The sequence below is a fragment of the Citrus sinensis genome, chromosome 3, assembly GCF_022201045.2.
Source record: "Citrus sinensis cultivar Valencia sweet orange chromosome 3, DVS_A1.0, whole genome shotgun sequence".
Taxonomy (NCBI): domain Eukaryota; kingdom Viridiplantae; phylum Streptophyta; class Magnoliopsida; order Sapindales; family Rutaceae; genus Citrus; species Citrus sinensis.
In genome coordinates, this window is record NC_068558.1 from 7,799,255 (window position 1) to 7,813,570 (window position 14,316).

A 14,316-nucleotide genomic window follows, 5' to 3' on the forward strand; every position below is an offset into this window, starting at 1 on the left:
ATATCCTCAAAGGGATGCTCCGACCACATGCTTAGTTGATATTTTATATACACTCCAACAAAACTGGGATATAGTAGCATGCAAAAAGTGCTACTAAAAGTAAATTGTAATATTTGACAAAGTGCTATGTTAGCCCACGTTACTAAAAATATTCCTTTTTAGTAGCAATTATAGAATGCTATAATTGTAGCATATAATAAAAACTGCATATTTAGTTTTAGTTGCAGTAGATAATTGCTACCAGTACACACTATGTAGCACTTAAGAAATGCTATCAAATCGTCTTTTATAGCATAATAACAATGCTGCAAATATGTTATTTGTAGCACTTTAATCATGCTACACATTTTAATCTAGTAGCACTTCAAAAGTGCAATCACATTCTCTCTCGTGGCATAACAAAAATGCTACTGATTTCATGATATTAGCAATTTTAAAATGCTACAAATTACACGAGCTGTAGCATTTGCGAAATGCTACCGTAGCATTTGCGAAATGCTACCGTAGCATTTGCGAAATGCTACCTAGCCTAACAAAAATGCTACAATATTGAATGATTTGAAGCATTCTTAGAATATTACAAAATAGGGATATGAAGCATTTAATTATTATAGATTGGTTGTTGTCATAATTATTAAATAAAATCAAATAAACTCTATCAATTTGTATTCATTAATTTTTATAATAATATGAAATCTTTCTCAAACTATACTCCAAATGAACAAAATATGCCATACATATAAAATATTGTATCAAAACAATAATGTATGAAGATGAACATCATAATTTAAAGATAGACATCAAGTACAAATATAGGGTATGTTTAACTTTAAACATAATGTGCCATATATCAAAAAGACAATAATTAAACAAAAAGAATATTATTTCATCTTCAATTTGCATTGGAAACTCCTTTACAAGTAGTATTTATCCACATGACCTGCATTATAAATTAAAAAAAAAAGTGCAAAAAATCACCTGCACAGAGCAAATATAGTGATAAACGTTTGTAAGTATGCACTAGAAAAATTTAATTTACTATCATAATTATTTTTACTAAAGAGATTTCAACATACTATTTAAAGAACTATAAAATTTTGGTGGCAAAACTTTTATTTTAACTTATAGTTTTACACCAATTCTAGTTTTGAGGAGTGAAGTCAAATATACAACTAACTTATCCTCAAGCTCCATCTTGGCACATACACTAAAAAAAGATAAAGAAATGCTCAAGAAAAAATATAAAAGTTAATGGACATGAGATTACCTAAATATGCAAATGATACAAATTTTAATTTGTAGAGTCTATAACAACCCGATCTGCAGGCCACATGACTGTACTACCAATAGCTTCTTCAATTTATGTCATATAAGGTGTAGTCCTCCATAGATACTTCTCATGTTCTTTTGCTACATCTACCCAAATTCTCATGGCCTTTGGTCCGATAGAGAAATGATGAGCAAGTGCTTTTGGATCACTTGAAGACCAACGCCCTTCAGCTACTACAACCGCAGAGCCCTCGTAATCAAGCAACTTGCATTTAGTGATGTTAGTCTTTGTATTCACACTCTAGCACAATGAAATAATAATAAATTTATAATTTTAATCAATATAATTTATTTTAATTTATAGATAAATATGCTGACTTTCAAATTCTTACCACAGGAACATGTGCATTCAATTCATCATCACATTCTTGACTCGTTTGATTTTGATTCTATATAATAAAAATTTCATAATTTTTATTAAACAAATACAAAAAAATGCCCTATAAAAATAAATATAAACTATGGGTTGTGTAGTGAAATTTTATACGTACCTTTTTTTTTTTTTTTTTTGCATCTCTTCAAAGAACTTCCTATATTGTGCTAATTCTTTCTTCATTTCATCTTGATCCTTTAGTATTTGAGCTATAACCATATCCTTCTGTGATATAAGGGTTAATTGTGCAAAAATAACTCCTTTCTATTACTTTTGACACAACATCATCTTTCAAATCACTTGAAGTAAGGTTTGAAGGATCTTTTTCAAACCTCAACTCTAGATACAGGTTTTCCATTGGTTTTCCTCTGAGAAAAAAAAAGTTCATAGTAAAGTAATGCTCAAGCTTTTGAAAACTTCAAAAAATATTTGATATTACCATATCATGAGTTGTCCTAGCAATTCCCTTACGACCTAAGGTGTGCGGAATCTGTTCTTTCCTTATTTTTTTGAACTTGTCACTTTTAAATTATATTTAAAAAGTAATTCTATACAGTTAATTAAACAAATTGATGACACAAATTAACACACAACTAATGTAAAAGCTCATACCTTAAATTCATCACTAGTTTTTTCTTTAACAAAGTCATTCTATTCATGAATTGGCTTGATATTGTTAGGTTTGAGCTGCGTCCTTTCTTCTACATTTTTTGTCTCTAATATTTTTTGCAAAACTCTTGATTTTGAAGTCCTCCAAAGTCCTCCCATCTCTTTAAGTATGTAAGCTTTTTGCCATTCATTATCCAACTTGTACCTCAGCTACAGTATAAAAATGCATAGTTAATCAAATAAATACTATAGAGAAAATAAGTTTCATAATTTGAATGGAAATCATGATATTAAAACTAACCTGAACACAATTCCATAGAATATTTTTTATTTTCAAAGGAACCTTTCTCCAATTTGAAATTGTATATGGTATAATCTCTCGAACTAAAATTCCTAAAAATGAAGATAATGTAACAGATCATTCTTCTATTAGTTGACATTTTTCATTAAATTTGACTTCATTTCTGTCATCACCATCCATGGCAATGTTCTTCATTTTAATAGGACCTCTCTTTCTTTTTGATACTTTTGACTTCTCCAAATGAACACTTGTTAAATCCATAGGATCTTCTACTTGGATATTAGATGATGCTTGCAAACATCCATTTCTTGTAGCTAATTCAGGATGTAATTCTTTCTTACTTGAACTCATGTTAATGAATCTACTGCCAAAGCAATCTGAAAATGATTTTCTTGTTTAGATGTACCCACTCTTTATTCACCATCTTAATACCACTGGATAATTTCTTTCTTGGTACACATACTAGTTCTTTTATGTACCATCCTCATAAAATGATTTTCAAGAGCAACATCATGATTCTTTATATAAGTAAATAGAATGACCAAAATAAAAAATTACTAAAACTAAATTAAAAGAAAAAGTAACTCAATGATATATTCTGGGCAACTACTATAACTAAAAAATAACTCAGAAAAAAATTTCAGAATTTAAAAATAAAAAATAAAAACTAAAATTAAATTAAAAGAAAAAATAACTCAATGATATATTCTGGGCAACTACTATAACTAAAAAAAACTCAGCAAAAAATTTAGAATTTTAAAAAGATTGCAAACAAAAAGCAAATTAGCAAATAATAATAATAATTTGGCAAGAACATGCCGAAACACTAACCTTTGGCAAGGTTACAAAACTAGTTCAGCATGCAATTGGCCAAAAGTTGCAGGAATAAGAGCTTTGTCTTCTTCAATTGGGAGGCGTCATTTTATCATATCAAATCCTAGGAAAAAAATGGTCGGACAATTAATTTTTTACAAAACCCAGATTCAAAATTCAATACAAAAGCTAAATTAATGATATCAATTATTTAAAGAGAGAAATTGGAAAAATAATTATAACAAAACTTTAAAAATCCAAAAGGAAAACTTGTGAATTATTTTCATGAAACCATTTTCGGGAACAAAATCCATCAATTACTTCTGTCAAGCTCAAGTGATTTGGTGATTCAGTTGCTCAACAAATTAATGGATCATTAGATGATATGATTTCTAAGGAAATTTGAGGGATTAGGATTTTAGGCCTTTAGTTGCTTTGGTTTGTAGGAAGTGACGACTTGAGGAAGGAAGAAAAAAAAGGCTTTGACTTTTGGGTGGGTGCCTGGGTGGTAACATGGAAGTTGGGAGAGAGGCAAAATGATGTTAGAATTAAGTTTTAGAATTTCAATTTTTTTTTTTCATTTGGCAGTAGTCTTGGATTCCTCCCGCTATATTTTTCGCTTTTTTTTGTAGCATTTCTCATGTGCTGCAAAATTAATGTTTATATTGTAGCTTTTATAAAATACTATATTATTAAATGTTATACGTAGCTCTTCTAAAATGCTACTATATGATTTTTTTTTAAGTGTAACATAAATTTGTAACATTTGTAAAGTGCTACATTTTAAAAAATTTATGGTAGCATTTGTTATATGTTACAAATTAAATGTTATATCTATCAAAAAATAAAATGTAACTATTGAGTAGTTAATAGTAGCTTTTATGGACAAAATGCTACAATAGAATGACATTTGGTAGCATTAAAAAAAAGTACTACAATCTAATGCTACTAAAGGTGATATTTGTTGTAGTGATAAACAAAATAAAATTAACAATGTTAAACACATTGAAAGACATAATTAATGGTTCATTGTTTAGGAGAGTCCAATTAGTCATTTTCTAGCCAATTTTGTTCAAACTTCGTGTTTGTCCTTTACTGCCATTAGAGAACTTCTTGTAAGTGATAATTGTTTGTACCCCTAAGCTACATTTAGAGGCAACTGTTTTGGAGCTAATAAGTGATAAGCATGAATGAAAAGAAGAGATGATTCAGCAGCTTTTTTTGAGAGATGATGCCGAACAAATTACAAAAATCCCTCTCCCAAAGCAACCAAAGCCAGATCAGGTGTTGCGGTTATGACAAAAAGGAAGAATACTCGGTGAAGAGTGGATACTAATTGGCTTTAAAGATGAAGTTCTCAGACAAGCCAAGCTATTTAGATGAGATGCAAAACTAATGGATTCTATCTGGTATCTTTAAATTCTAGAAAAAGTCAAGATTTTCATGTGGAGGGCAGCTAACAATTTGTTGCCAACAACAGAGAATCTATGGAAGAGGAAAGTTGTGCAATCCCCCTAGTGCTAGAGATGTAACAGGATAGAGGAGACTATCTTTCATACTCTTTTTTAATGTAAAGCCTCTAAAAGAATATGGCAGCTGACATGCTTCGAAGAGGAAATCAAGCTTAGCAAGATCAAAGATGTTTTTAGCCTATTTCAAGCTATGACGGGAAAAAGGAACAAGGTTGAAATAGAACTAATGGTTCCATTGTGCTGGAGCATTTGGCATTCAAGGAATCTCCTCATTTTCAAAAACAAAAGAGAAGATTCCCAATCATCAATTGTTGTAGCAGAAGCGATTGTGTAGGCCTATAGAAGGATCCAAATGCCGCAAATGTAAGAAATTTCAAAACAAAGTAATGCTGTCCAGAACTATTGGAAACCTCCACCAACAAGCTGGTTTAAGGTTAATGTAGATGCAGCATTGAAGATTGATCAGAAAAGAATTGGATTGAGCATTGTAATCAGGAACTCAGAGGGCAAGTTCGTAGCACCATTTATGAAGACCACAAAGATTCTTAGATAAAGTGGACTATGCAGAAGCTGAAGCAACTAAATTTAGATTAGAAATAGCAGAGCAGGTAGGATGCATTCCTATGATTATATAATCTGATTCGCAAGAAGTTGTAAATTTAGTCTCTTTAAAAAAAGGCACAAGATCTGAATTTTTTTGGGTTGTAGCTGAAGTCCAGAAGCGGGTAAGAAGATTGAAGCAAGTGAAAGTGCAATATACGTCAAGAACATATAATAGTGTGGCTCACTCGTTTGCAAAGCTAGCATTAGAGCTCAATGATTTTGTTATTTGGATGGACAATATACCAACCCAATTTTTGTATTTATTCATAGAGTTGAATGAATGAAAATACTACTCTCTCTATAAAAAAAAAAAAACTTTAAGGGTTAATCACACATGGGTGACACATGTTTTGACAAATTTTAAAATAGTGATCTATGTTTTAAAAGTACTCGATCAAGTGACAATCTATTACCATTAATTCTAATGGACCAAGGGTAAAATTTTTTAAAAAAATAGATTTTTATTTATTTATTTACTTTTTGAAATTAATTACACCTAGCTGACATATGTTTTGATAAATTTTAAAATATTGGCACACATTTTAAAAAATACTCAAGCAGGTTACAATCCATTAACTTTTATCATTAGTTCTAACGGACTAAGAGTCAAATTAAAAAAAAAGAGAGATTTATTTTGTTCATTTAATATTTTTTATTTTCCTCTCTCTCCTTTTTCCTTCGCCTTCTCTAGTTCTTTTTCTCCTTCTTTCTTCATCTTCTTCAATTCGTAGTCCTTTTTTTTTTTTTTCTCTTTTTCTTCTTATTTCTTCGTCCTTTCTCCACCACCTTTATCTCCTCTTTCTCCATCTTCTTCAGTTTGTTTTCTCCCCCCCCCCCTCCCCCTTTTTTTCTCTTCTTTCTTCATCTTTTCTAGGCTTCATCTTCTCCATGGCTAGAGCTAGCAAAATGGGTCATCAGGTCGTGTTCATGTCGTGTCAATTTTGTGTTGTGTTAAATTTAGGTCGACCCAAATCCGACTCATTTAATAATCATGTCAAAATATTATGACCCAAATCCGACACGAAAAAATAATCGGGTTACCTAATAACCAGCTTAATATCTATATATTAAACAAAAGTTTATCAAATATTCATACACTGTCATACATAAGTATGTACACACATAATTTATCGATATTATAAAATATACATATATAACAAAATATTATACATTTACACTACTAAGGTTTTAGTTATATATATGTAAATAATATTATATATCAATATTATAAAATATACACGTCTACTAATATTTTACACATTTGCACTATTGAAGTTCTAAATGTATTTAAAATTTTATAAATAAAACATTGTATTTATATTTATCATTTCAAAGAATAAAAATAAAAGAGAAAATCATCTCTAATTTTTGAGTTTTGACCACAAGAACCTGCAAATTATTTTAAAATAAAAAATATAATTAGGTCATTGATCGGATAAATGGGTCAAGACTTTTAACCCGAACCCGACACGGGAAAAAATCGTGTCGACCTAGACCCGACCCATTTAATAATCATGTTAAATTCGACGACCTATATCCATTTATTCGTATCGTGTTTGTGTCGGATAGTCGAGTCGTGTCAAATTTTGCCAGTTTCATCGATGGCCATAGTACGATAGCAGGTGCGAGTTTATGGAGCCAATGCAACAATTTAATCCAACAAGATTTTTTTTTTTACAAAAGTTAATTTGATTTAACCAAAAAAATCCTTATTAATTAGACTTACATTTAATTATAGGTGCGCACACACGCATTAAAAAGTTAAAAATAAGTGAGTAGGGGCAAAAAATCTTATTTTATAATTAATTGATTACTTCCCTTAGAGTTAAAGGTAAAAGTTAATGGGTTGCTATATGATAGAGTATTTTTACAACACGTGCCACCTTTTTAAAATATGTCAAAATAAGTGTCACATGATGATAATTAACCCTATCTTTAAACTTATATAAGTAATAATTAATTCAATTCAATCATATAAAGCCATCTCATATTAACTATAAAAAAATGAAATCAATTAAAAGAAATTATACCTTTGTTTATAGAGATGAAATCCAAAATTTAACAACATTTTCCACTTGAAAAGATTTTTTTTAATGAAAATCTTTCATAATGATCGGCATGATATTTGCTTTTTTTTTTATATGGCTCTATGTCACATCCAATCCAAGAAACATGTAATCACTTATTGATTTGTCAATTAATTTTGTGAACATTTTAGAACTAGACAAATTGAGAAACAACGTTTTTTTTGGAAAAATTATGTATAATTGAGTATGAAATGTCAGCAACCTTTATAAATTTGAGGTATATAAACATAACGAAGTGTACATCAATACGGTATAGTATATTAATATACTCTAGTATTCAAATATGACGTAGTGGACATCATATTTCACTTCGCAATTGATTCATTATATTGGTAAGAAGATATATAATTTTGCTATGTGCAGGGCTTATTATTATTCTGCTTATTGGCAGTTCGAAACTTTTATTTTACTCTATAATCTTATTATTTTTTTTTTTTCTATGTGCAGGACTTCGTAGATAACTCTACCAATGAAAGTATAGCTATTATAGATTTTTTTTTTTTTTTAAAAAAGAGATGAAACTACAGCTTTCATTCATAGAGTTTCAAAGAATAAGTACATATATTGAGCTGGATTGTTATCCAGCCATGAAACAAAATTAACTTGCTCTAAAATTGTTTTTGCTAATGAGCGAGCAACTTCATTTCTTGAGGTATAGTGAATTTTGATACGTTGCAGCCTCTTCAAATTAGCTTGAATCTCAAAAACCATCCAAAAAATCCTAGTCTATGCACCTTTTTTGCTTAAGACTAGAGCTACTACCTGCTGTGAGCCTGTTTCAATAATTAGAGGTACATAGCCTGCAATTTCTATGTTCATGATTCATATGTTTAAGTAAAATTTATATTATATTATATATATTTTAATAATTTGTTTTCTTTCAGTAGTTTAATGATAAAATTTACCAAACGTCTATAATTGTTTTGAAAACTCACAATATTTCTAAAAATAAAATTTACCAAACACTTAATTGATTCTTTTCACAGCAGATTATTCTACAGTATAGTTAACAATTATGTTTTTAAAAGATACAATATTCTCAAACTGGCCCTTAAGAGAATTCGTTATACTTTTTGTTTGTCAAGATTGGAAATGTTGCTGTATTTCACAACTAATTATGATAGAAAAAAAAAACGCATATAAAAGCAAGCAAATTTCAAATTGGAGGCGAGAATGACATAAACTTGCAACTAATCCAACATGATAAGCTTTATGATAGAACATTACAGTTTTCCAACAAAATAAAGCAAAAGGGTAACAACTTCAAATTACTTTCAAGCAACTGTTTCATATACAGACCTGCCCATGACAGGCAATCCAAAATATCTATCATTTACATGGAGATTCAAATGTGCTTGGTTTATCTGAAGAAGGCTCATATATACTGCTACTATCTGTCCCCAGCAGAAAAGCTAACCAGAATTTACATTGGTTGAGACCTCATTTATCGACACCCTCATCGAGGCCTTTGGAACTTATCATCACGTTGGAATCAATCTGCTTGTCAAATTTCTTCCTCCTCCTTGCCTCAAACTCTTCAAATCCTTCCATCTAAAATTGGTAACGTTGCGAAGTTTACTTTTAGTAAAATTGTACAGGACATGGCGATTTTGCTGGTAACTTGAAAAGCGAAGCAGCAACTTACCTGCTGAAATTGATCCATTGAAATAGGATTGTTGTGCAGCGAAATATTCTGCAGAGCTTTGCAGTCCTTCAATAGATTAGCAGGTATCTGTAAGACAAGAGAGAGAGAATCGATCAGATGATTTCACAAATATTACATCTCGACATATATTTATATAACTAAGTAGAATGACGCGATCTAAATTATGGAAAGATATTGCTTTAACTATCATGCAAATGTGAAGTTATTAAAAAGGAAAAGAATGGGCATTCCCAGATACTAGCTGCTAGGAAACTGATCAGCTATAGAAAGACTTAAACATGAAAATGACAGTTAATTGCTTCTACTATCACATATGTAATCAAAAAGCTCACAATGTCATTACTGTAAAGCAACTACCTGGCCGACGTTATTATTGTTTAAGCAAAGCGATTTCAAATGAATGAGATTACAAATAGATGCAGGAAGTTCCCCGATAAGATTATCTGCAAATTCCAAAAATGTCAGGCAGCTAAGTGAACTAGACATTAATATTATATTAATAATGCCACCCCAGCATCAGCACCACACCAAACACAAAGCAGAAGGAAAGTATCATGAAGGGCACAGAATAAACTAAGAGGTCAACAAGGCTGGGTGCGTCCAAACTTGTAATTAATGTGAAAAGAAGAATATGAAAAGAAGAATGTTTAAGTCTGTAAACATACAGCATTCATCAATCAATGCCCGGTAAAATGTTTAAGTTTTATTAAGATGCTACCAAACGACAGTAGATCAACCCAAAACCATCAAGTGTGAAAGTTAGAAAAGGATTAATCCAACACTAGTCAAAATTACTTGAATGGACACAACTGAAGAATAACTTATCATGATCATTGGCAGCGCTTTTGACAATAAACCCTTGCCACTTTTTCATGATAAATAAAGATTCATGCATGAGCTTAGAACCTCAAAATTCGCTAGTAATTCCAAGTCAATTAATCATTTTTGCTTGTGGCAAGCACCAACCCTGGGCCTTATTGAATTTTCATCACTGAGTATATTCTATGGAATATTATTGGTTATTAATTTGTTATTGTGCTAATATCATCAGTGGCAACTGGTTAGGCACCAACAATTTATTGACAATGGACAAACGAAAATAATGAAGTAGCATATTTTAGTTAAAAAAAAAAATTAAGTACAATGATCTCATAAAACCACTACATCAAACAGTGAGTAAAAATTTTGCCCACGCAAAATTACAAAAGTTGGACATTTAACATCTTTCTAACATTGAAACCTACATATTACCTGATCCTAAACTATATGTAACAGTTAGAATTTGCACAGTGGGCAGCAACTAAAAGAATTAAGATAAGTGATTCACTTACCATTTGCTTGTAATTCCTCCAAAGAGTAGCAACTACCAATTGATTCTGGAAGAGACTTTAACTTATTGTTTGACACATTTAAAAGAACCAACTGCATAACCAGATAATCCAAATTAGGACCTGGAACTTAAGGAGATATGCTAAATCAATCATGTCCCAAACAGAAGTACAAGTAGATAAAAATTTGCTTATTTTGTTTTGGAGCAAAAAAAACGAGTAGATAAAAGTTTGCATCCAGAAGAAAGAACCAGTTAATATCTAGTTAGCTCAATGAGTCTAATTGATAAGCACATTTGACCCCAACTTCTTATACCAAACAAAAAGTCCATCTAACCAACAGAGAAAGGAATAAATATGCTAGAAGGGATTTTCAATACCAAAGCACTCTGTCATTGACTTCACACAAATAATAGAAAAAATCTAATTCGAGTCCATCTTGCAAGATCGGATAATAAAAGACTTTCAGGAATGCACCCCAATAGACATTATTAAGCTTAACTTCCCAGCTAAAAGATCTGCTTCCCAGCTAAAAGATCCCTTTTCAAAAATGAAATTTTATCTTCAATGCTCTTAGGACTGTCATTGACTTATAATCACACAAATTATAGAAAAAATCTAATTCAAGTCCATCTTGCGAGATCGGACAATAAAAGACTTTCAAGAATGCACGCCAATAGACATTATTAAGCTTAACTTCCCAGCTAAAAGATCCCTTTTCAAGAATGAAATTTTATATAAAATGCTCTTAGGAAGGTCAAATGGGCATCAGATCTTCTAAAATCACCACATCCTTTCCTTTCTCAAGGTCATGGCAAGAGATAATGCCACTGAGGTGAGTTTCCTCTCTACAAGGAATTGCTTACTCATGCTAGTATTTAAGGAAGTTTAGCCTGTATGAAGCAACTCCAATAACTTAAAAAATATATCTAGGTAACTAAGTTCCAAAATTTAATCTAACTCACACATGCAATTGTAAAAGATCTGCACACAATTTGCTTCACTAAAAATGCAACTTACATTGCGCAAGCTCCCAATAGTTTCAGGCAAGCACGTCAGCATGTTTCCTAAAATGGATAACCGCTCAAGCCTTACCAGCTGCCCCACTAGACAGAAAAATCAAAATTCAGTTAAATGAGCTAAACAGTGTACTTGAAAAGATATCCACCTATGGATTCTTAAAAAGTAACAAAAAAAACAAGAAGAATGAAAACGACCAACGACCCTATTTGCAGATGAAGGCATGAAGGTAATTCAACAAACCAAAAAGGCATTGAAACTCCAGAAATATAAGATCTCTTACTCATTTAGAGAAGAATATTTACATTCATCAGGCAAGGACGTAATTCGGTTCCCATCAAGCGTCATCACTTTTAGAGATTGAAGTTTTCCCAGATTTATTGGCAGTCGCTCAATATTATTATCATCTAACACCTTAAAAACAGGGGAAAAAAATGGATACTTTAGCCGGGTTCCCCCTAACATGAATTAAAAAACCACTATTCAATGAATACATTACTAAAATTAACACTAATATGTATATGCAGATTACAATGTCGTAACTCATATGTCAAAAGGGCTATATAATAGATAAGCTTCTCTTGATCTCCAAAAGCAATGGTTCTACTAGAAGAACCGCAAATAACATAAAATCGATTTTGAAGATAAACCTAAATCTGTTGTCCATCCAAAGTCAAAGCGAATAAAATATGCATGCGTGTGTGTATATATATATATATTTGACTTGGTTAAAACGGAGTACTAATTCCATTACAATCAGCGTTTGGCGGCAATGTTAGCATTTCATCCCTGTTCAACAAACAGAAAAAGGAAATACGAAGCTTTGAAACTTCTTAAATATGGTTAAATAACTTCCTTAGCAGTTCTTTTAAATTATGTCTCCGGAAAGGAGCCATTAAATGTACACTGATGTGAAATGCTAAGCTCACCAGGCGCTGTATGTTGATTAATTTACTGATCTCCATGGGAATGTCAACTGCCCAGACAAGGGAAAATGGGATCAGATAAACTCCAAGATAGAAGCTGAGGATAGCAGAGGTTTTCAGAAAATTTTAAGAAACAAATATTGTAGTATTGGTTACTCACTACTGATTGAGAAAAATAATAAGACAGCATTACCTATTTTGTTGTGTGTCAAGTCAAGTGTTCGCACAGATTTGTCCAGATTAAGAACATCGTCTGGAAAGGTCTATTCAAGGAAATGTATAAAGTAAGAATATAATACAAACAAAAAATATATGCAAGCATCCAAAAGATAACGCAGAGAAACTGCTGTATGTTTTGGCAAGTATACCGCATCATACCAACACCATCAGTATTCTTTACCACATTGGCACTTGCTAATTTCTGATGTTAGAACACTTTCACTATATATATATATGAGTTACATACTGGGTTTGGTTTTTTACGCTTCATATTTGTCTTTACATAAAAGATTTTAGACTAAAACTAAACTAAAAGGTTAAACCCCGTTTCAGCCCACCAATCACCTCTTAAGTCAAAGCACAAAGACAGCCATAGGTTTAATATGATAACAAATAAACCTATCATTCCGTTTACAGACAAGTAGATAGCACTATTTATTTTCACCAGGTTCTCGCCCAAAAGTGAAGCTCGGAAAAGAAAATGTATATCTGAGTTCTTTCTCCTGAACTTCGCAGCAATATCTAGTAACAACTGACACACGCTATAACATCTGTTGACCGATGTCAAACAGCCCCATCAGAACAAATCAAACCAACCTAGATGAAGACACATCTATAACCGCAAACAAATGTTTCAGTTCCACGTCACGTATAACGTAGTACAAATCCAAAAGCTCACTGATTAGCAATAAAACAAACTACCTTCTGTGCGGGTAAGGGCAGATGTGGCCAAGTGGATCAAGGTAGTGGATTGTGAATCCACCACGCGCGGGTTCAATCCCCATCATTCGCCCATCTATCAATGAATGGACCATCTGTTACGGCCTGGAAATGCATATCAGATTCTAAATGGCAAGTGGCACCTCACATCCCATGTCTTAATTTGCCATATTACATAGCATGATTGTTGCTTACTCCAAACAGTAAAGTACACGTGGGCAACCAACTGATCCCCTTACTCCAATCTAATAATTACAAAACCCCACGAAGTGAAACCAGAAAAACTCATTGGTTTAGTAAACTCAAGACACTTAAATCACATGCACAGACTGTCAATTCAAACCCCTCGCAACAACCATCATAACCCAGCAACCAAAACACACGTGTACACATAACAGAAACAAACATAGATACTTGATCGGATTACAAAAAACAGATTAAGAGCAATTGATAAAGTAATATAAAAAATAGAACAAACGAACGCAGCTTGCCTTCAATTTGGCGTCACGTAAGGCGACAATGCCCGTTGATCGCCATCGAGACATTTGGTTGGCTTTCAACTCGGCGCTTTTGCTCGCACAACACCCCATGTTAACAATAAATCAGCTGATTAAGCGATGACGATGACGATGAACAACAATTCGATGATCAACGGACAAGAATAGCTGAAAGTGAATACAGTAGAGAAGCAAGCAATTCTGATTAAGGAATTTTAATGAAATGGGACATCGTCATTCTCGCTGTTGATGTTGTTGCAGAGGTTTTGGTGAATGGTGGGGTCAATCTATTTGTCTTCGTCGTTTCGTTTGGAATTGGATGACACAACGGAAAACCGCGTTGTTGTCATCTC

At 32.0% G+C, this 14,316-nt stretch overlaps 1 protein-coding gene and 1 long non-coding RNA gene across 6 annotated transcripts; both read right to left on the minus strand.

Annotated features, from left to right (window-relative positions):
* Positions 1-747: 747 nt before the first annotated feature.
* LOC127901278 (uncharacterized) lies at positions 748-4,169 on the minus strand. Of its 5 annotated transcripts, none has more exons than XR_008053437.1 (5): positions 3,747-4,169; positions 3,444-3,549; positions 2,315-2,521; positions 1,268-2,070; positions 748-978 (listed from the first exon to the last, which is right to left on the minus strand). It is a non-coding gene; the product is annotated as an uncharacterized LOC127901278 (long non-coding RNA). The 5 variants fall into 5 exon arrangements; XR_008053436.1 differs by having other exon boundaries at positions 3,718-4,169; XR_008053438.1 differs by having other exon boundaries at positions 1,268-1,534; positions 1,662-2,070; positions 3,444-4,169.
* Positions 4,170-8,829: 4,660 nt separating this feature from the next.
* LOC102614930 (plant intracellular Ras-group-related LRR protein 7) lies at positions 8,830-14,301 on the minus strand. Its single transcript, XM_006477569.4, has 9 exons — positions 13,958-14,301; positions 12,721-12,790; positions 12,531-12,577; positions 11,907-12,015; positions 11,602-11,687; positions 10,585-10,675; positions 9,611-9,696; positions 9,233-9,319; positions 8,830-9,138 (listed from the first exon to the last, which is right to left on the minus strand). The coding sequence occupies exons 1-9, from the start codon at positions 14,054-14,056 to the stop codon at positions 9,028-9,030; spliced, it is 786 nt and encodes a 261-aa protein (XP_006477632.2). The 5' UTR covers positions 14,057-14,301; the 3' UTR covers positions 8,830-9,027.
* Positions 14,302-14,316: the final 15 nt, after the last annotated feature.

Bases quoted from the DNA above. Each gene is read 5' to 3' on its own strand.
- LOC102614930 (XM_006477569.4), bottom strand. From the start codon at position 14,056: ATGGGGTGTTGTGCGAGCAAAAGCGCCGAGTTGAAAGCCAACCAAATG. The intron at 12,791-13,957 runs GCAAGCTGCGTT...TTCCTTGAATAG, and splicing joins TACGTGACGCCAAATTGAAG to ACCTTTCCAGACGATGTTCT. The intron at 12,016-12,530 runs GTGAGCTTAGCA...CCTGTTTTTAAG, and splicing joins TAATCAACATACAGCGCCTG to GTGTTAGATGATAATAATAT.